Source organism: Pecten maximus, chromosome 8, assembly GCF_902652985.1.
Source record: "Pecten maximus chromosome 8, xPecMax1.1, whole genome shotgun sequence".
In the NCBI taxonomy this organism is placed as follows: Eukaryota; Metazoa; Mollusca; class Bivalvia; order Pectinida; family Pectinidae; genus Pecten; species Pecten maximus.
This window is the reverse complement of record NC_047022.1, coordinates 19,970,334-19,991,625: the sequence shown is the minus strand read 5'-3', so window position 1 is coordinate 19,991,625 and position 21,292 is coordinate 19,970,334. Positions and strand designations below refer to the sequence as shown.

At 35.6% G+C, this 21,292-nt stretch overlaps 2 protein-coding genes across 4 annotated transcripts in view; one reads left to right on the top strand and one right to left on the bottom strand.

The window, feature by feature from the left end:
• The window catches only part of LOC117332715 (squamous cell carcinoma antigen recognized by T-cells 3-like), a 45,128-nt gene extending 44,777 nt beyond the window's left edge, over positions 1-351 (bottom strand). The window contains exon 1 of one of the 2 annotated variants that reach the window (XM_033891723.1): positions 119-351. In XM_033891723.1, the coding sequence (XP_033747614.1) occupies positions 119-319 (201 nt within the window). In that variant the 5' untranslated portion in view covers positions 320-351. The remainder of the gene's footprint in view (positions 1-118) is intronic. The other variant, XM_033891722.1, reaches the window with a different exon arrangement.
• Positions 352-6,764: 6,413 nt separating this feature from the next.
• Positions 6,765-20,638, top strand: LOC117332714 (glycine-rich cell wall structural protein 1.0-like). Of its 2 annotated transcripts, XM_033891720.1 has the most exons (9): positions 6,765-6,852; positions 8,364-8,400; positions 10,224-10,311; positions 10,670-10,787; positions 11,027-11,140; positions 11,969-12,046; positions 13,307-13,600; positions 14,003-14,033; positions 17,170-20,638. In XM_033891720.1, exons 1-9 carry the CDS (start codon positions 6,837-6,839, stop codon positions 17,279-17,281), a joined length of 888 nt encoding a protein of 295 aa, XP_033747611.1. In that variant the 5' UTR covers positions 6,765-6,836; the 3' UTR covers positions 17,282-20,638. The 2 variants fall into 2 exon arrangements, with proteins under 2 accessions (XP_033747611.1, XP_033747612.1); XM_033891721.1 differs by lacking the exon at positions 11,969-12,046.
• The last annotated feature ends 654 nt before the right edge of the window (positions 20,639-21,292 follow it).

Sequence of the window (21,292 nt, the reverse complement as noted above, 5' to 3'; positions counted from 1 at the left end):
TTGGTTAGACTGATTGTCTTGATTATGCAGAACAAAAAATTATGGAGACTTCTCCCAAAATAGGAGGTATGACAAAAAGATGGCGACAGATACATCCGCATCCGATCATCAATATTACCTTTTGCACGAGGTCTTGCACTTTCAATTCGTTTTGAATGCCTTCGTTGTCCTCACTGTCACTAGCCGACGATTCTGAATCTGAATTGTCATTATCGTCACTGTTCATTTCCTCGTCTTGATCATCGTCGTTGTCGGCTTCTGGCTGTTCAATTTCGTCTGTCAACATTGTATTTTCTTTCTGTTCCTCGTGATCCGCCATTGTGTTTTTAAACAAAACTTCATATTGAAGAGTTCCGTCAGGGTAGATACTAATTAAATCCCAGCAAACCCGGATGGTCCGGAAAATGGCGGTAGCAAAATACAAATATAAGAAAGAACAAATGCTAAAATGATAAACTATTTTTTTATAAAAATTTACTGACATTTGATAAAACCTTCACGTTACGCATGGTAAATAGTCCTCACATTTTGATAAGGCTGGGATTAGTACAGTATCAATTGGAATAAATAATTGTCGTATCTGCTTTCACTTTTGAAATAATCATAATCGTCATCGATTTCATTACAACATGGATTACAAGTTTAATTCTCCAATCCATCTTCCAGCTTCTATAGGTATAGTGCATATTTGAAGTTCTAAATTTAATAATAATTTGTCTTTCTTTTTAGCTTTAGGCCTATATGCGTACAGGTGTGAAGACTACCACCTGTTATGCGTGTTACCCATAGGCCTCGGGAGAGTCGGAAGAGAGTTTGTCTAATACAGATACCCAGGAGATCACGCCAATCTGGGCCCTCCGCTTAGATTAAGCTCTCACAATCTCGATATAGACCAAGGAAGATACAGAAATCAGCAGAGAGAGCAAAGAATATGTACATTAAGTCAAGATGATGATATTGAGGATGAATATCATTTTATTCTCAAATGTAATTTTTATCCGAAGTACATACATAATTAGGCCATATTATTATAGAAGACCAAGTGTTTTTAAGTTGATACAATTATCAAGTGTTCAAAATGTTTCTGAAATGAGTAAGCTAAGAAAATTCCTTTATTTAGCGACAAAACAACGTAATAACGCCATTTAATTGTTTAATTTACTGCATGTTAGTTTATTTATAACGTACATGAACTATTGTGTACTGCCATAATGACGTTATGTTCATTTTTTATAATATATAGTACACTTGTAATACTAAAGTGTCCGTATACATATACATTGTATATGTGTATATTAAGCGTAATGGACATGTACTTTTGTAATTGTGTATTGTGTCGTACTATATTACATTGTATTGTTTTGTAATGTCTCTCTGGTGTGTTGAAAAACACAAAGAAATAAAGAATCTGGCTCTGAACCCTCCAGTGATATGTTTTGCGCGTTAATAATGTGATAGCTAGAGTACATCTCTTCAATGCATAATACAAGTTTAACAAGAAATATCTTTAACAAGAAATATCTTTAAAAAAGATAAACGGCATAGTTTTAATGCTGGTGGTTATAATGTAATACTGCTGGTGAAATAAATGAACGAACTAATGTGTTTCAGCACAGATAAAAAAATTATATCAGTTTGAATCATTTTTGGTGATAATAGGACTGGATTTGAATCAGGAATATAATTTTATTAATGTGTCATTTGGAAAGATACATCCACTTATTTAGCTTGCATTCAATCAAAGTTCCTTTAAAAGACCTCATCACATCGCCGGGAGGTCAATATAATATGTGTTTCGCCAGGTTCGTAGAATGTTATATTAACCTCTGCTAAAATACATCTCAGCATATATAGATGACATAATTTCTATTTTTAACAAGAGTAAATATCCTAACAAAACATTATATTAACTTCTCAGTGATGTCATCTCGAGGTATTTCCCAGGGAAATAATTGACGTCATTTGATCTCATTTGGACCAATGAGTGATAGGGTTACAACCAATCATACAATAAAAGTTAATCAACAACACCTGAATGTTTACATGTAGTTGTCCAAATATATTTATCATGTCAGATCCGTGAATTCGCAATAAATAAAGAGTATCGTTTACATAATTATGATCTCGATCAGTTTTGACTTATAGTTATAATAACAGGACGCGCTTTGTCACCACGCAATTTGTAATAACCACGCAATTTGTAATCAAAGTATTTTTTTACCAGGTCATTTGTCATCAGATGGAAATATTATCGTCACTTGGTACATGTTTCGACCTAATTCTATTAATTCTATTAGAAAAATACTTATTTATTACTTATAATGACATTTGAAAAGTTATTACAAATTGCGTCGTTATTACAAATTGCGTGGTGACAGCGCTTTACCTTGAGAAAATGTCTCAAGAGGGATATCATGTTGAACCAGTCGGTCGAAAGAGTACATGTATTGGTTACACCACAGTTTACGAGTTCTTTAGGATATAACCCACAAGTCACAGACGAGTTGGGAACTTCTATTGAATTTCAAGGTAGAACGTCAAAAAACTTTGCTGACGGGTTAAATCAAAGAAAGATACAGCCAAAATATGTGAAACATTATTCTGAGGCGGGAAGCGACCGGTCGCTGTATGATCTATATGAACGTTTTACCTCGAAAAAGTTGGGAAAATGGGAGCATTCTATAGGCGCCCGATCCAAGAAAAAAATAAAATTTTCCAGTCAGGTTGTCGGTGTTCACAAACTCTCGACGATTGTGAAAACGATGTGTACAAAAGCGGGGATCCAATGGAACTTTTCCAATCTATCCGGGCAAAGAACCTGTTCTACATCACTATTCCAGAACGGAGTAGACGAACAACTTATTATGCAATGAACTGGCCACAGGAGCACTGCAGTACAGGGATTCCTGATGATAAGGGAACATCTTCTGTACAGGAAAAAGAAATAAGTGTCCTCCTAGAACCTCTCCTCTTGGAGCCAGTGACGCAAATGAAATAAAAACTGAGATCACAGGTACGTCTAAAAGCAATGAATTAAACCTTAATAATATTGTACAGTGACAATCAATTTGAAGTGATTTGTTAAAATTGCACTGAAATAGCAATGTTTAAAGTTATTAAAATTAAATGTATTGAAAAAAACTGAAAAATGTGTGTTTTTTTTTTAAAAAAGTACATGTTTTACAATGTATTTATTTCGATGTACCGAGGTCATTTTGCAACATTGTACAATTGCAACACTGGGAAATAGGTCATAATAAGAACCCATGTTCTTACTAGATTAGAACATGGGTTCTTACTGGAAGAGGTCAACTTCCTCTTTGACGATGTGGAACTCTATACATTCTGATATTAGATCCATGCCTTTTTCTGCTTTCAAGTCAGCTTTAGCCCCTAACTTACCATGCTCAGTACCCCCTTATTACTTAATTGGTGATGGAAAACTTAATATTATTCACACTAAATTAAGACATGAATGCAGTTCCCTTAATCATGATCTTTACCGTTCAAATCTGGTCCAAAACTCAAATTGTGTAAATTGTGGCTATTATTGTGAGAATGCCTATTACTTCTTCTTTGAATGTCAATCTTACACAAATGCTCGAGTTGTGCTTTTAAATCATTTAAGTGATTTAGATATAAATATATCTTTAAGATTATTACTTTTTGGAAATGAAAATGTCTTTGGATTTAAATTGTGTTGTATTTAACAAAGTACAAAATTTTATAAAATCCAGCGGAAGATTTTAACAAGTTTTTAACAATATTTAACATGTTTGAAAATTTTATTGACTTTGTTATATTATTTTGTGTGAGTGCCTAATGTTATGTAGGCCTATATCTCTTTCGTACTGCAGTTGATCAGTCTGTAATATCATCTGTTGTCTATGTAACTATCGTAAGGAAATGGCTTCATAAGTTGTAATAACTTGTGCCAAATCCTATTTGCAAATATGTGTAAATAAAATATGTTTAAAGTCAACTCTTCATAATATATTCCAAGGATGAGATGAATGAAATATGAGACATCTATGATACAATGTCTAGATCATTATATTGTTTTCATCGATGTCTCAAAAAATCGTCCACATACATGATTTATTTTCGATTCCCTGTGATAGCGTGTACAGCTCGTCCTCGATTTTTGTAAATGTGTTATTTGATCAGTAATATCTTTAAATCTCAGAAGGAATGTACAGATATATACAACCTGTGACTATTTCGTAATCTAATTCAGATAGGTCAAATTTAAAACCTCATTTCAAACCATAGAACATCCCGCGATTTTCTTCTGAATAAAGTTCTGTATTTGGAAAAGGATACATCATATTCGTCAATCATTTTCCGTGACATATTAGGGAGTCATACTTTGTTGCTTTTGGAATTCTGCGTCAAGTAATTTTACTACTAATTTCGGTTAAATATGAAGTGAAAGCGTGATGAGAGCCAGAGGGTGCGTGATGAGAGCCAGGGGATATACGTGGTGAGAGCCAGAGGGTGCGTGATGAGAGCGAGGGGACCCGTTCGTGATGAGAGCCAGAGGGTGCGTGATGAGAGCCAGGGGACCCGTTCGTAATGAGAGCCAGGGGATACGTGGTGAAAGCCAGAGGGTGTGTGATGAGAGCCAGGGGATATACGTGGTGAGAGCCAGAGGGTGCGTGATGAGAGCGAGGGGACCCGTTCGTGATGAGAGCCAGGGAATACGTGGTGAGAGCCAGAGGGTGCGTGATGAGAGCCAAGGGACCCGATCGCGATGAGAGCCAGAGGGTGCGTGATGAGAGCCAGGGGACCCGTTCGTGATGAGAGCCAGAGGGTGCGTGATGAGAGCGAGGGGACCCGTTCGTGATGAGAGCCAGAGGGTGCGTGATGAGAGCCAGGGGACCCGTTCGTAATGAGAGCCAGGGGATACGTGGTGAAAGCCAGAGGGTGTGTGATGAGAGCGAGGGGACCCGTTCGTGATGAGAGCCAGGGGATATACGTGGTGAGAGCCAGAGGGTGCGTGATGAGAGCGAGGGGACCTGTTCGTGATGAGAGCCAGAGGGTGCGTGATGAGAGCCAGGGGACCCGTTCGTGATGAGAGCCAGGGGACCCGTTCGTGATGAGAGTCAGGGAAATACGTGGTGAGAGCCAGAGGGTGTGTGATGAGAGCCAAGGGACCCGATCGTGATGAGAGCCAGAGGGTGCGTCATGAGAGCCAGGGGATACGTGATGAGAGCCAGAGAGTACGTGATGAGAGCCAGGGGGATCGTGATGAGAGCCAGAGTGCGTGTGATGAGAGCCAGTGGACTCGTTCGTGATGAGAGCCAGGGGATATACGTGGTGAGAGCCGGGGGAGACGTGATGAGAGTAATGGGATACGTGATGAGAGCCAGGGGGTTCGTGAAGAGAGCCAGGGGATATGTGGTGATGTGATTGATGCATGATTAGCGACAGAGGGTGCGCGATGAAAGACAGGGGATGTGCGGTGAGAACGAGGGTTGCATAATGAGAGCCACATTAGTGGTGCATGATGAAAGACAGGGGTGCGTCATGAGAGCCATGGGATGCGTGGTGAGAACAAGAGGGTGCGTGATGAGAGCCAGGGGATACGTGATGAGAGCCGGGGGAGACGAGATGAGAGCCAGAGGGTGCGTGATGAGAGCCAGGGGACCAGTTCGTGATGTGAGCCAGAGGATACGTGATGAGAGCCGGGGGAGACGTGATGAGAGCCATGCCGGTGCGTGATGAGAGCCAGTAGTGCGTGATGAGAGCCAAAGGATACGTGATGAGAGTCAGTAGTGCGTAATGAGAGCCAGGGGATACGTAATGAGAGCCATGGGGTGCGTGATGAAAGTTATGCGTGCGTGATGATGAGAGGCAAGCGCGGATCGTGATGAGAGCCATGAGGTTCGTGGTTATAGTCAGTCAGTGTGCGTGATGAGAGCAATGGGCTGCGTGATGAGAGCCAGAGGGTGGGTGATGAGAGGCAGGGGATGCGTGATGAGAGCCATGGGATACGTGATGAGAGGAATGTGGTGCATAATGAGAGCCATGGGGTGTGTGATGATGGGAGCCATGTGGTGTGTGCATGACGAGAGCCAATTAAGTGGTACGCGGTTAGAGCCAACAGGGGTGCGAGATGAGAGCCATGGGGTGCGTGATGAGAGCCATGGGGTGCGTGATGAGAGGCAGTGGGTGCGTACGTGATTGTCATTTCAACAATATTATAATAATAAAAGTAATGTACATATATGTTGCTCAAATATTTCCAAGGTATTGTTTTCTGTGGCAAACCAAAGTGGAAAAGTCACTATTTATGGATACCCCTAATTCATTTCAAATATCCATAATTCATTTTCAAATACCGGGTATCCATATAAATGAATTATGGATATCCATAATTCATTTATGGATATTTAATGTATTATTTTCTATTATTCATTTTCATGATGACATCCTTTCTCCCTAAATTATGTATTTGACACGAAATTAAATACATGCTATGCGCTCTATAATATTGCTGTTTTCACCTCAATTTTGTTTCTGTAGGTAGCGTGGTGCGCGGTCACCTATTGCAGTTCAAATCAATCTTAGATGAAATATGTTTGTATATAAAACATGCATGCGATATGGCTCTCATCACGCACACTGATTGGCTATCATCACAAACCCCATTCTTTGTGATTTATTCTATAATTGCTGAAAAAGTTATGGGAGCTACGCTGATAGGAAAAAAAAAACTCATGCAGGACGAGGAGATACTTTATTGGAAATACTACGGCAGAATTTGGTCACGTGTCACTTTTGAACACGAGGTTATATGTCACGTGACCGCGCACCACGCTTGGGAAGAAAAAATGGCGGACGCAAGTCGTAAGTGTTATGTCCACCAATGTTACATGTCTACTGAGTATCATTTTGTCTTTATTGTTCAAATATTTTGTTCTGGAGATGTCTGATGATATCATTCGAATCATGGTTCATTTGAAAAACCAATTACGACAGTGATTTCTACATGTTTTTTTCTTTTTATTCGAGCCGGCATTTCCCCTTTTACAAGATCAAAACGCTGTTCATTTTTCTCAATCGCATGTGTTTTTAAAGACACCAATTTCTGATATCTCTTCAATCCTAAGTTAGTGGGAACTTTATAGCTGATCTATGTCACACGGGAAGCTCAAGCTCTAGATAGACAAACAATTATTTTAGCAAAAAGATGATATGTATTTCTCTTCTCGATGACAAAGAAATATTCAGCCTTGACATTGCGAATTTGTAAGATAAATATCTAAATCTAGGTCTATGTAGGGTCCTATTTCATGGGACAAGTAAGTGGCTTGCGTACATTTCTCAACTTAGAATTTAATTTTACATAGATTTTACTTTCGAATCTTAAGTATTGGGCTAATGCAATTTCCTATTCCGGTTGCGTAGGCTGTTCTATGTATATGAAGGTGTAATGAAAAATACCACGCTGGGGTTCGAACTAGCGACCTCTCATCCTGCCACAATGTAATGGGGGGGGGGGGGGGGGGGTGATTATAAGGGATATGCCTTCATAACATTTTACATTGCATCACATTTGCTTACTCCTATAACATAAGAGGCTGCTGGTCGGCCCTTTTTTCTATCGGATATTATTTTACCGACTGCGACCTCTTATTTCCGAAGCACTAATTCTTTGATGCAGTTTCCGTCCGAAATCCAGGCGCAACGAAATATGCTTGAAAAAAACACTTAAGTGGTTGACGGGTCATTACAACGATGTCTACGCATCATGTATGCAATATATATCCCATATGTATGTCACAGACACAAATTTATAGTATAATCTGGTATAGAACACACAAAATGTATGTCCATGTCATTGTAGCACTTTTCTAGTCGTTTTTAAAAATGGCTGCCTAAAGGTTGATACAAAATGGTTTTAGTTATTTCAAACTGAACGAAATGATACAGACTTTGTTGTATTCCGCTTGTAGGACATAGGTTGTAATCCATTTTTGTATTAACCAGCAAATCACGTGGTATTTCTACTATCACTACCGGCAGTATTGTCTGCTTGAGCTCTGCTTCGCTTCGGTAGAAGAAAACTTCATAATTTGTGTGTTTGCTACGGAATTATTCTCATTTAATCATGGGATTATGGCAAGAAATATGTATTGGACCCTGTTGATCATTTAAATGTAAGTTGACACGCTATATTTTTTCAATATACGAACTTTGAAAATTTCATCGCCAGCATCGGGGAAAATCAGCTATGGGCAGTTAGAGGTTACACAGCGCCTGTCAAAAGTATCTCGCCATGTAAAACCTCTAACATTGTTGGAGTACACATTTGCTAGACATCCAATAGACTTACTCTCCTTTCTCATTTATTTCAGAGTACAGTTACTCAACATCGGCAGGGCAGCCAGCCAGGTAATTCTATTTACAACTAACAGTTTCTTGAAACCTGAAGTGCTGACTTCAATGTACCACAGTGTAATCTTGAGAATCAATTAAGGGTGACCTTTTTGAAAAATACCAACATCCTATGTCTCATGATTTGATAGGTATTCTTCACACTATTATGTTACAAGGTTTTTCAAAAGTAACTTATGCTTACTGTGATTGTTACACTTAAATCAGTTAAAAAGAATCAAATTGTGGACTTTTATCCACTGTTTAATATCCATAGAAACATAAACATTGATACATCGATAAACGGCATTGTGTCGTAAGGACAAAGTCATGTAATTTTAAATGTTGACAGAGAAAAAAACGTAATATTATATAGTACTCGTCTACTTGGCAAGTAACCTTTGTATAGTAGTGTAGATATGTTGTTGAAAATGATTCCAACATGTGTTTGTTGAAAATTGCAAAATAATGTCATTTTGCAACCAAATCTGGTCTTGTGCGAGTATTCTCCTTGCCCCAATAAGTTTAGTTTTGTAGCATGTTATCCATAACACCTGATAATATTATCAATCCATACCTGCCAAGGGTCAAATGTCGGCAAACTGGAGATCTCCAGTTTGAGGACTTTCCTCAAACTGGAGATTTCGCGCGGCGACATTTTTACTATTAACATATTGAATTCAATTCATCAACAACAAAAAAACCGCAAATTAATTGAATAATAGTATTCAATTTGATAACAAGTAAATTAAAGTTATTATAACTTGTTCTGAATTGTGAATGAAACTACTATATAGTAAACAAAAGTAGGCACAAAATCTCAGGAGTCAGTGACTCTCAGTTGTAAAATCCTCAGAGTCAAATAAAAATCCTGAGATGAATTGTTTTCAAATGTATACTGATATTGATGTAGGTCAATTTTGGATTAAATTAAATGCAGCATATTCAAAAACATTAGTTCAATTGAATTTACCTTCAAATAATTCCATTTATTTTTTTAATAATCTAAATATAGAAGTTGCAGGCTCTTCTTTTTAAATCAAATCCATGTATAAGTTTCATTGGAAAAAAAAGAAAATTAAGTATCTTTCTTTTTTAATGACATTATTTCCCACAAAAATAATTCTCTAAAATCAGGAGAGAGAAAAAAAAATCCTGAAAAAAATTTATACATTTCCGGATTCCGGGTCCATTTTTAGGATATTCATCACAATAAACATGGCTGCCGTCAACAGCATGGTGCCGATTTTTTGAGAGTCAGACTGCAGTTCTTTGCCAACATTCTTCAATCAATAAAAATATACTAATTTGTTGGCAAATATGGCTAGTTTAGGGTTTGTATAACTTCTTTGGAAAAATCTACGTTGCTAATAGCTTATTTTACTACAGGTATGTTGATTATTGGAAACATAACCTGAGACCCAATTTGTTGAGAGTCGGCCAGGTTTGTCACAGTTGACCGACTCTTTTAATTAACCCCTAGGGGTCAATTAGTGTCACTGACCATAGCTAATATGCCCTTTGTTGATTCTGTATATTGGACAACGGTTTAAGACTTATATACACACTAATTTTAGTCAGAAATTGAGCATCAAATTGACGCATGTCATGTCCGAGGGCGAGGTACTTGGGCCAAGCGGGAGAAAACTGGAGAATTTGATAAAATTCGGGACCCGTGCGGGTCATTAATTTCAAACTAGAGAATTTGATTTTTGAATTGAATATTCGGGAGTCTCCCGCCAAATGCGGGAAACTTGGCAGGTATGTCAATCTATACATGATTTCTGAAATTGAAGAATCTTTATAAACCCAATGACTAAAAATGTCTGCTTATATTTCAGCTACTCCTACGGGAGTTACGGCACATCAACAGATGCCACTTCTTACCAACAACAACAACCAGCAGCAGCAGCAACATATGGACAACAGGTAAATCACCTGTCGATAATAATCCGAGATTTATTCAACTTTTAAAAGTTACTACCCTTTCAGCAAAAAAAAGTGAATATGTACAGCAGTATAATGAGCTAAAACTTGACAAAATGCTTTATTTGATGAAAATGAAAAATGATACAGATAATATAGCGAAAAAAGAGAATAACCGTAAAATGAAATATAAAATCCATAAATCCTTGATAATATTTCTAGATCCAATGTATCACCATAATTCAAATTTGGTATATGTATTGTTTTAAGAAAATAACGAATTTTATCATTTAAGAAAACAGTTTGAAGTTTCAATTTAAATATTTGTTCAATTAATATGTGTATTGAAATAATTTTTCAGCAACCAGCAGCCTATGGTCAACAGGGATACACTGGTTATGATCAGAGTGCTTATTCACAGGCCCCACAGTCTGCGGCCACAACACAACCTGCTTCATATACTGCACCAGAAAGTTATGGTAAGTCTTGAGAAAGTACAGGAATGAGAATTGGAAGGAATAGCAATTGTATGCTCAGTTGTATGATTTTGGTAAAATAGCTATGGTAAGAGGAGTTTTCTACTACTATTGAAGAATGACCATCTTTTGTGAATTTATCAAAAGATAACTTTTCTTTCTTTTTGTCAAAAAAATTATTGAAAGAAAATATTATTTCAACACATGAATGAAAGCCAACTTTCTGATTTCCTCTGCTTTAGGTCAAAGTTCAGCAGGACAACCACAAGCTTATGGTTCATATGGACAACAGGGTTACACCCAACCTGCCAGCACAGACTATAGCCAGTCACAAACGACACCCTCTTACTCGTCAGGTAGATTTCATCAACACTTACATATGTAGCAAGTTAATGTTTCCACAGAACATTAACATGCTTAGCTAGCAGATGATGCATAATTTTAAAATGAAAAAAAAATCAGTAAATTGTGACTTTATGATGGACGTTAACTTCAAGAAAATGAAAGATATTTTGAGTGGTTATTCTCAATGAATTAGAGTAAAAGTTTTGACAGGAATATTAATTTTGTTAACTTTACTATGAATGAATCATCTGCTAGGCCTAGAAAGCACCTTAAAATATATATAACTGAATATTAATATTTGTGTTCTTACAAAAGAAAGGAAGAGTATTAGACATTCAAGTGTTTTGGAATTGTAAAAGAAACAAACATTTTGTCTCGAACTGACAGTTTATAAGATTTTGCATCAGAAAATTCAGGTTTTCTTTTTTTGTTAGAACACTTTTTTTGCTTATAATATTTATATGAACACATAACTTTGCCTATTCCTATCATTTCTTTTTCCCACTTGCATGGATACTTCGTGAAAAAAGTTTTTTAATAAAGTTCATCATATCCAGTTGTGGAAATGATTAACTTTCCTGTCATACTGTTAATTGCTGTGCTCTGATTGAGGTGTGATATAATAGTTGTGGTTTCCTTATAAAGAAAAGATACTGAGAAAAAGTTTTGCAATCAAGTCTTGACAGTTTATGCAAAAATCAAATGCTGTTACTTGGTAATTGGTAAGATTACAGTTTGATTGGAAATAAAAGTGATTCAATGGGCATAGTTTTGTGTACTGTAAATCCTAGGGATGAGTTTGGTTTCAAAAGTAAATGGATATCGATTCTGTGTATTAGGTTCATATGGCGGTCAACAGAGTTACGGTTCATCTTCCTACGGTGACAGCTCGCAACAGTCTTATGGTCAACAGTCAGGTAACATCAATTTCTCCGACTTCACACAGACGACAAACAAGATCACAATGTTGTAACACAGGAACATTGATCTGTAGATGATAGCAGATGGTTTGCAGACAGGGATTATTCTAGTTTACTCCATCCTCACTTTATCAAGGAAATTTTCTTTTTTTCTTTTGTCTTTTACATCACATTAATTTTTGCATGTATTGATGTTGGTATTAACTGATATTTCACACAGGTAATATTTTGCAGTTGTGTAGGGACCTGATTACTAGTTTATGTCCTTCAGAAAAAATACCTTGTTATTATGAGGATGGAATGATGATTTTTTAGCACATAGAACAAACAAGGTTATACTGTAGATTGAAAATTCCTCTGTTTTATCTCATCATCTCTACACAAATTAAGGAGATATCTGCTGTGACTTTGATATAGCTATTTCTCATTTTTATGAAATGATTTGTTTGTGTAGTCATTTTCACTTCTTTTGGCATTAAAGGAATTTCCTCAAAAACATAAAAGAATTTTGCAAAATGTGCATGTAGTTTGAAACTTTTCAATTCATTGAAATTTTGATTGGCTAATCTATTTCAGTGAAGTTTTCAGAAAAGCTATATTCTGCATATTTGCATATTAGAAGAGTTTTGCTGTAGAAACTAGAAAAATCCCTGACTTGCAGAAATGAAAGCAAAAGATAAACCTGTTTTTATTTATTGATCAAGACTTTAATTCTTTATTTTTTTGCCTATGAGCATGATTTGTATTGTCATGTCTGTAGACATTTTTGCATGGATAGCCTCATGTTTTAGAAAGACATACTATTTTGAATACAGAAAATTTACTTCCAAAAAGAAATGATCAATCAAATATCTTTAGGGGTACTTGAGATCACAATGGTAAATCTGCCAGAAAAAAACTTAGCCCAGAAATTAGAATGTTCATTTGTGCTGTAATAGATGAAGTATTCAATTTCATTCTCCCTTTTTATCCATAGAATTTAATTTTAGATATTTGAGGATCAAGATGTTTGAAGATCAGCTGGCAGACATTACCAAAGCAATCTTGTAATTCAAATCTGCTAAAGAAAAGATGCCAACAGTCCAAATTTGATAATTAACGAAAGTAAACAGCAATATATTTCATAGTTATTTCACTGCAAGCTCCGCAAATGTTGGTATTGTATCTTAAGCATTTTGAATTATTAGAATACATGTTGGGAGATGAAGAATATAAAAGGAAACAAGCTGATCCCAATAATTTTGTTTTTATTGAAAGGTTACCAGCAGCAGCAGCAACAACCAGCAACAAGTCCAACTGCTTCATATGGCCAGCAGGGTTATGGTGGTGGACAGCAATCATCAGGGGGTTATAACTCTGGTAGCAGTGGAGGGGGCGGGGGGTCTAGTTACGGTGGGGGATCCAGTTATGGTGGAGGATCACAGTCCAGCTACGGAGGTGGTGGTGGCGGAGGAGGGGGCGGCGGTGGCGGCGGCGGTTCCTACGGTGGCCATGGTGGAAGCTCCTATGGATCAGGCAGGGGTGGCGGCAGCTCATATGATGACAGACGTAGTAAGTCTTACAATTTACTTTCAGCTCTGAAGACAATTATGTTGGGCAAAAAAAATATTTAGATTCTTATAGGCCAATGTAAATGTTTAAAACAACATCTTTCCAATGGATTTATCTCGGAAGCGGAGCACATATTTTGAGCTAATAAGAAATTTGTTTGCTTGACAAAAGAAAGGCATATATTAATGGTTTTGACACAGTTGAGAATTTAGGCAATTCAGCAAATGGTTAAAAGAACAAATTGTGTAGTTAAATTTTCCAAATACAAGCCTTGGTTTATGCTTTTAAAGATACATGTTCAAGGACAACATGATATTGGCATGCCTTCAATAAATTGTACAGAATTAGAAAATTGCAATGAGATTCTTTGACATGTCTCAAAGCAATATTTCTGTTTTACAGACAACCGAGGAGGTGGCGGATCAAGCTATGGGTAGGTTTTATATTTAATGATATTCACAGTAGAAGTAAACTGCACAAGAACATTGTTTATGAATATAGGTTTATTAAATCCGAGTGATTTCAATTGTACTATTGATAATGAGGAGAGTATAAATGAAGTATCCTGTATATATGAATAAATAGTAACAATATTGTCCTTGTGGTGACAAAAAAAATAATACAAAGGGTTTGTACGATAATCAAAACATTATTTTGAAAGGTTACTATGGGGATTCAAAGGTGAAAAGACGATCCCTCAAAGTAAAGGGTGTAATATGTAACCGTGGCTACAAGAAAAGGTTGAAAATTAGAAAAGGTGGAATTATGTATAAGAAATGGGTTAACTTGAAGACTTGAGTATATACATGTGTAGTAAAAAGATGAAGTTACAGTGTAGGACAAATGTCCATTGTGTGTATGCCTTTGATATGCATAATCCTTTTTCCATTTCTGAAGACTTTCTACCAGGTGACCCAATGAGAGTTCGCAATCAACTACTGGCTTTTTTCAATGAAATGATAAACAAATGCTGGAATAAATGGGTTTTATGATACAAGCAAAATGGACTCGCTGGATTTGCATTTAAAAGTGATACCTGTTCGAGATATAATACTAACACAAGTTTTATAAATATGGTAGGAGTTACTCAATTTTGTCCTGTAAACACAATGACAACTACTAAATTAGTGGAGGCTTAGATTTGTAATAGACAAAAAATAAGAATACGTCAATACAAAGTATTAACTAAGTCCTGCTGACAGAGGTCCAGTGCGTTTGACAACATTCTAACCCCCCATATTCCTGGTAACGATAAGTGTCTTGTGTCACACCAGCAGGAGGGACAACTTGCACCGGACCTCCTATCAGGGCCTTAAAATAAGGTGGTAGATTTGTTCCATAATAGGATTAAGACCTGAAAAAAAGTAAATTTGAATGGTTGCAATCTAGGTTCCATCACTCCTGAAATAAAATCACTTGCCCTTTGGCCAGGTGAGCTAAATAAATGCAATTAAGTTTTTTTTTGACAAAGCCAAATCTATTGATCAGTCCTATTGCTTAGCTAAATCCATGCAACACATTGATAAAATATCTTTCTGTATTGCTGAATAATGTTCAGTTAAAGGCTTAACATTGAAATAAGGATTTAAAAAAGACTGATTTAGTATCTTTCATTGAAGAAATTCAAAACTGAGATACAAATAATAGTGTTTGTCTAGAAAATGACTCGAGTTAAAAGCCTGATATTTATTTACAAGTTGGTGAAGCTGAATAAGGATTGCTATTTAGAAATCTGTTAATAAAAAGTGTGCATCACCTTTGATAAATAAACAGTTGGCCAGTGAACAGGGTTGGTTCATATAATTTTCAGATTAAAGGTTGATGTATACTGAAAAGGTAATGTGTGAAGGTTCCTGTAAATATGATGTGTTGGCAGTCCAGCGAGTCCAATGCTAATGGTGAAGCAAGCATGTTAAATTATATTCGGCGTCTTGGAGTGGCTCTGGTTATCAAAAAAAAAAATAGGAACCGAGGTGTCCTTGCATGAACTGGTACAACCATTATAAAACAATGTCTCAGAGATGATGAAGTGCACACAGGAAATGACAATTGTAGCATAAGGTCTCAGTAGAGTCAGGATTGTTTAATGTTTTAAGTCCAAACATTTATTTTGAGTTTCGCTTTTTATTTTTCATTTTTTTTTTTGTATGGTTGTTTGTAGTATACAGTTCTTTTGCATTTTATCTTTATATTAAATTAGCCTGAATTTTTTGTGAATATAATTTGTAGGGTTTTCCCCCAAAATAATTAAGTAAATTTTCAATAATTGGTCATTTTTAATATTAGATGGATTTGTAGTATGAGCTCAGTTTAATATGTATTTTGAAGCAATAAGAAGCTACCCAGTGTGAAATAGCTTGTGTTTTGGAGCAATAAGAAGCTATCCAGTGTGAAGATTTACCCTATTTTTTATGTTATTTCCCATCTCGTCACCTTTGTATTTAGAGTATTACAGTACTGCATCATCTATAATTGGCTGCAATATACCATTCCATCAAAGTAGCTTTCATTTTCTGTCAGAAGTCTTTGCCTGCTGTTCATTGCAGTGATCTTGCTAGTATTCTTTCTACACTATTTCAAGTTGACCTGAAAACATCTGCTTACATGCTGCAAAAATTGGTAGTTCATCTTCCATCATGGGTCTTGCTGCTGGAAGCAAGGCAGGATGAATTTTGGCAGGGATTCTGATATAGGACACTTATTTTGTTAAGTAAAAGTAGTTAAGTGCCATGGACAGCCAAGAGCACCATGTTTTGATTTACAAATTATGATTAACATCTAAATGGTATTTTACTGGTCTTTATTGCTAATAAGTCTGCTTCCCGGCTATACAACCACTTTAAGTCATGCTTTTTTGTTTTTCATTTTACCATTTTAAAATAGTTTGTAGTGTTTGTATATTTTTGCCAGTGAATTTCCTGCTAACAAAGTTCACATAATTCCCATGATATACTGTTTTGAGCTTTTACACATGTAGAACCTGGGAATTCAACTATAATCTGACACATTTAATCCATGATAAACCAGAGCCACTTGATAAAAATGGTCGGAGAATGCATTTAATGATTTGACAGTTGTACTACATTTTGTACACATAAAAGGTTTGAAAAAAATGCAAGAAAATGCATTTGGGGTTTACAAAAAATTTAAAGTTAAGTTTAAAACTGGTGTTGACATAAGTGTGTGTCACTGGGGATCAGCCATGATATAAACGTGTGAATCGACTGATAAAACACGCAACTCCAGTGTGTATGGTCGAATGTTAGAAGATGGGCTCCTGCTTATGGAGAAGCTTTCAAATCCAATTGTGGAAAAAAAACCCACCAGAAGAGCAATCCAAAATCCAAATGTGTACATTTGAACATGTTAAAGCAGTGTGTCCAACCAACAACACAACTAGGGAGTCTTTATGAGACTTCTTAGAGCAGATCTCGACATACAGCAGCCAGACAGCGAAGAAGCTTCCCTGAAGATCAGTATCACTGGTCACCCAGTCGTACATAGTAGATGGGTACTGTGTTTGTTTGGAGTGACCATTCGGTACTGACCATACTCTTAATATATTGCAGCGGAGGTCGCGGAGGTTACAACAAAGGTTTTGGTGGTGGTAAGTCCACGGTCATGGCTAGCATGACTTATTACAGTTTCTCTTATCTTATTACCACTGTATACTTGTGTTAGTTTGTCTCACACTCGTTTAGGGTCCATTTACTGTAGTCGTTTTGGGTACAGGGTCCATCCACTTAAGCAAGTCACTTTAGGTTGAAAATACATAAAAGCCACATCACATATTTAGTGATAAAAAACATAGAAGGAAGGTGTATTTTTACTTTCTAAAGAGGGACAAGAGTGCCAGTGTTAAAAATACTGGCTGCAGTGTGTCCTGTATTTAATTATTTTTTATATATATATATAGTATTAATATATTTATTTATTTATCACTTATCCATCAAACAAATGTGAATGTATCTACATTTTTCCTTACCATTTATCTTGCGGCAACAAAGGAAGAAAAGGAAGACTGCTGTTACTATTAGTCTATGTGAAGAAGTTGCAATGTAGTAGTTATTTTCTCCGGATGTATATGTATATAGCAAATTTGGTAAATAATTTAGATCAGCTTGTATATCAAGGTAAAGAAATATGGGGAAATTTGATTCAGATACTTGTGTTAAAAATGATTTTTTTTTTTGATTTTTTTTTTTGATTTTTGAGAATTGGTAATATTTCCTGAAAAGTGTTCAAATTGGATTTGAATTTTAAATGCATATTCAATAAGCAACATACATTATTCACTCATTCAACTTTACCATCATGTGGTGATTTTTTATCATTATTATTATTGAATGTCATCATTTACTATGTATTTATCTCAACTTCTTAAGAAGTATTTAGTAAGTTCAATTAATAAGCAACTCAATTATGTGCAATATTGGATCATAGATGTACAGACCAAGTTAAAGTTAAGAGAAGATTTTTTATACTTCCTGGCCAACATGAAACCATGGTGTATTTTCAAGAATTGACACTGATCCCTCAATAGTTTTTCGAATTGCCTATATATTTAACACTTTTAAGGCTTATTCAATCTGGAATTTTTTTCTGCTTTTGCCATTTTTTCTCTCAAAATATTCAATACCATGAGACAATCCGCAGACATAAATTCATGAAATAAGTGGATTTGCTTTCAGTGATTTTTTCAAAGATTTAAAAAAAAAATATTAAGTGAAAACTAACATCAGTTCAGCTATCTTTAATATTATTCTTGGCTTAGAAGACCACCCGATATATTGATTTAGAATTACCCAGAAAGTGAGTAATTGGAATGAGAGATTCGTTGGTGGAAGAAGGTATTTCACAACCTAATTGTATATTCATCCAGTAGAAAAATTACCAAGTTGTAGCATTGTGAAATTTAATACCTGGTAATCATGTTTCAAAAATGTGATCAGTCTTCTGCTCAAGTAATTCCTGCATTTGAATCCTACATTTGATGAATATTATCTTAGGTTGCTATAAAACCCAGGTGATGAATGTGCGAGTATTTTATGATTGCATTGCTTAATGTTAATATGCTTGTCATGTGTGTTTATAACTATTTGTTATGAAATGTTTAGCATTCAATATGTACAACGTTCACCAGCAACTTATAATTGCAAAGGTTTAAAAAAATGTTAGAAAAGTAGAGGTAAATACAAGATTAAATGACTACATTGTGCTATGTTGCAAGGTGTATCAGAAATGGTAAAATGTCTACAAGAGATACAAAAATGTCTTAAAAAAAATAAAAAAAATATATAGTATTCAGGTCCTCGGGATTAAAATTGAAATGTGGTTTGGTTTGATGTGCCCACATGTTGGGCTCATGTTACCTGTAAAATGTACAAACTGACCCATGACTTAAGTCATCGAAATGTGTCAACTTTTCATGGTCTTAAGAGTAAATGTTAAGGTGTAAAAAGACCTGTCAATTGACAAGAGAAAAGTGAAAAATTGGCTGCTAATGTTTGGATAATTGGTCAGGTATAAACCATAGAAATATGTGGATAATCCTGAACAACCCATTAATATGTGTGGATATAAACGGATACATACCATTTAAATGTGTGGATATATTCGGGTACATTCCATTAAAATGTGTGGATGACTTGGTACAAACCATCAAAATGTGTGGATGATTGGGTAAAAATCATAAAAATGTGTGGATATAATTGAGAACAAACCTTAAAATGTGTGGATGATTGGGAACAAACCATTAAAATGTGTGGATGATTGGGTACAAACCATTAAAATGTGTGGATGATTGGGTACAAACCATTAAAATGTGTGGATGATTGGGAACAAACCATTAAAAGGTGTGGATTGGGTGCAAACCATTAAAATGTGTGGATAATCTTGTACAAACCATTAAAATGTGTGGATAATCTTGTACAAACCATTATGTTTGGATATAATCCAAGACATGCCATTAAAATGTGTGGATGATTCAGTACAACCCATTAAAATGTGGGTTATCTGGTACAAACCATTAAAATGTGTTAATTTCTGAGGTTAGGGTGAACACTCAGATTCTTAGCTAGCTGAAACTGGAGAATTGACTTACTGATACTGTTGTAAATAAAAATTGTATTCGTGACTGAGATCTGTTAAATCTTGTCCAGCCTCTGGTGGTATGTGTTTACAGTGTTGTACATTGGGGTTTATAAACCAATGCCTGGCTACAGAGTCAACATTTGATCTTAACATTTAAAAGAAATGGTTGGCTTTACTGTAGTCTGTTGGCTTGTAAAGGTGTTTTTTTTTCTTGAATTGGATAAAAGTTAAAAGCTGAGAGGGCCAGATTGTGAGTATGGATACAAAGAATGGTTTTATACGGTGAAGAAGCTGGATGTGTCCAGTCACAGTAGTGAATGATATATTGACTTATCAGTCTTCAAACCATTAGAATTTATAGTATCACATTAAGAGTCAAGAAAATAGTACAAATGTTATTTGCGAAAGGTTTGCAACAGGGATTGTGTTATGATGTATCAACACATCCATAGGAAGAAGATGACCAAAATCTACAAGTGTTGCTGGTGTGCAAAGTGTGGAAAAATAGGTTTACCTAACAATGTTTAAAGAGATAAAAAAAGTGGGGTTAGACAGATTGACTATCAAAATGGTTGAAAAAGTCTTGCTGGTGTTCATAGTGTCAGCAATGTTGCAAATTTCAAAAATGGTTTACCAATGTCTAAAAAAAAGTCTGAAAAAAGGGAAAAGAAAAAAGAAGGGTTCAGAGTTTAAAAGAGGTAATAAGAACAGTTGACCACTGTTAAGATAAGAAAAGGTGGTTATTCAGATTGATAATCAAAATGGTTATAATCGTATTGCTGGTGTGCAAATTGTCACCAAGCACTTTACAAATTAAAAAAAAAAGTCGGAAAAGGTTTACAAATGTTGAAAAAGGTTTACAAATGTAAAAAAAAAAGGTGAAAAAGTTTAACAATGTTAAAAATGTTGAAGGTTTACAAATGTTTAAAAAAGTTGAAAAAAGTTTACTATTGTAAAGAAAAGTGGTTAGTGGTTTGCTATTACAAGGTAAAATGGTGTATTAGTATACCAGAACCAGTGGTAAACAAAAAACTGCATTTTGGTCACCATGTGTTATTGTATATCGGGGCAAGTATGCCATTAAGGTGAACAAAGATTGAAAATATACCTGTTTTTGGAAAACCTGATGAGAATCAACAACATATATTTGCATTTCTGTCAATTTGTGACTTGTGGAGTTTTAAAAGCAAGACCAAGAGATTTTCACAAGCAAAGGATTCAAGCGAAATTAATCTGATCTTGTTTTAGTCAGTATTTGGGTAATTTCACTTTGTAAATCTACAGAGGTACGCAAATACTTATAAAATCAATTCAAAAGCCAAATAAAGAGCATTTATTAAATTGTAATGTTCAGAAAATGCGTTTTAATATATACGCACCTTATTGAAGCATTAGTCTTATGCAAAACATTAGTTATAGCATGGTAGTAATGAAACTGGATATTACTTGGAATGTTAAACTTTGCAAAATGAATGCCACATTTCAAAAACCATCATCTGAAAACATTTGGTGGTTGGGCTGAACCCAATGCCTTCTTGAAGTTGTGGATTGACATTAAGTGAAATGTGGATTGACATTAAATGAAACAAGGACAATTCT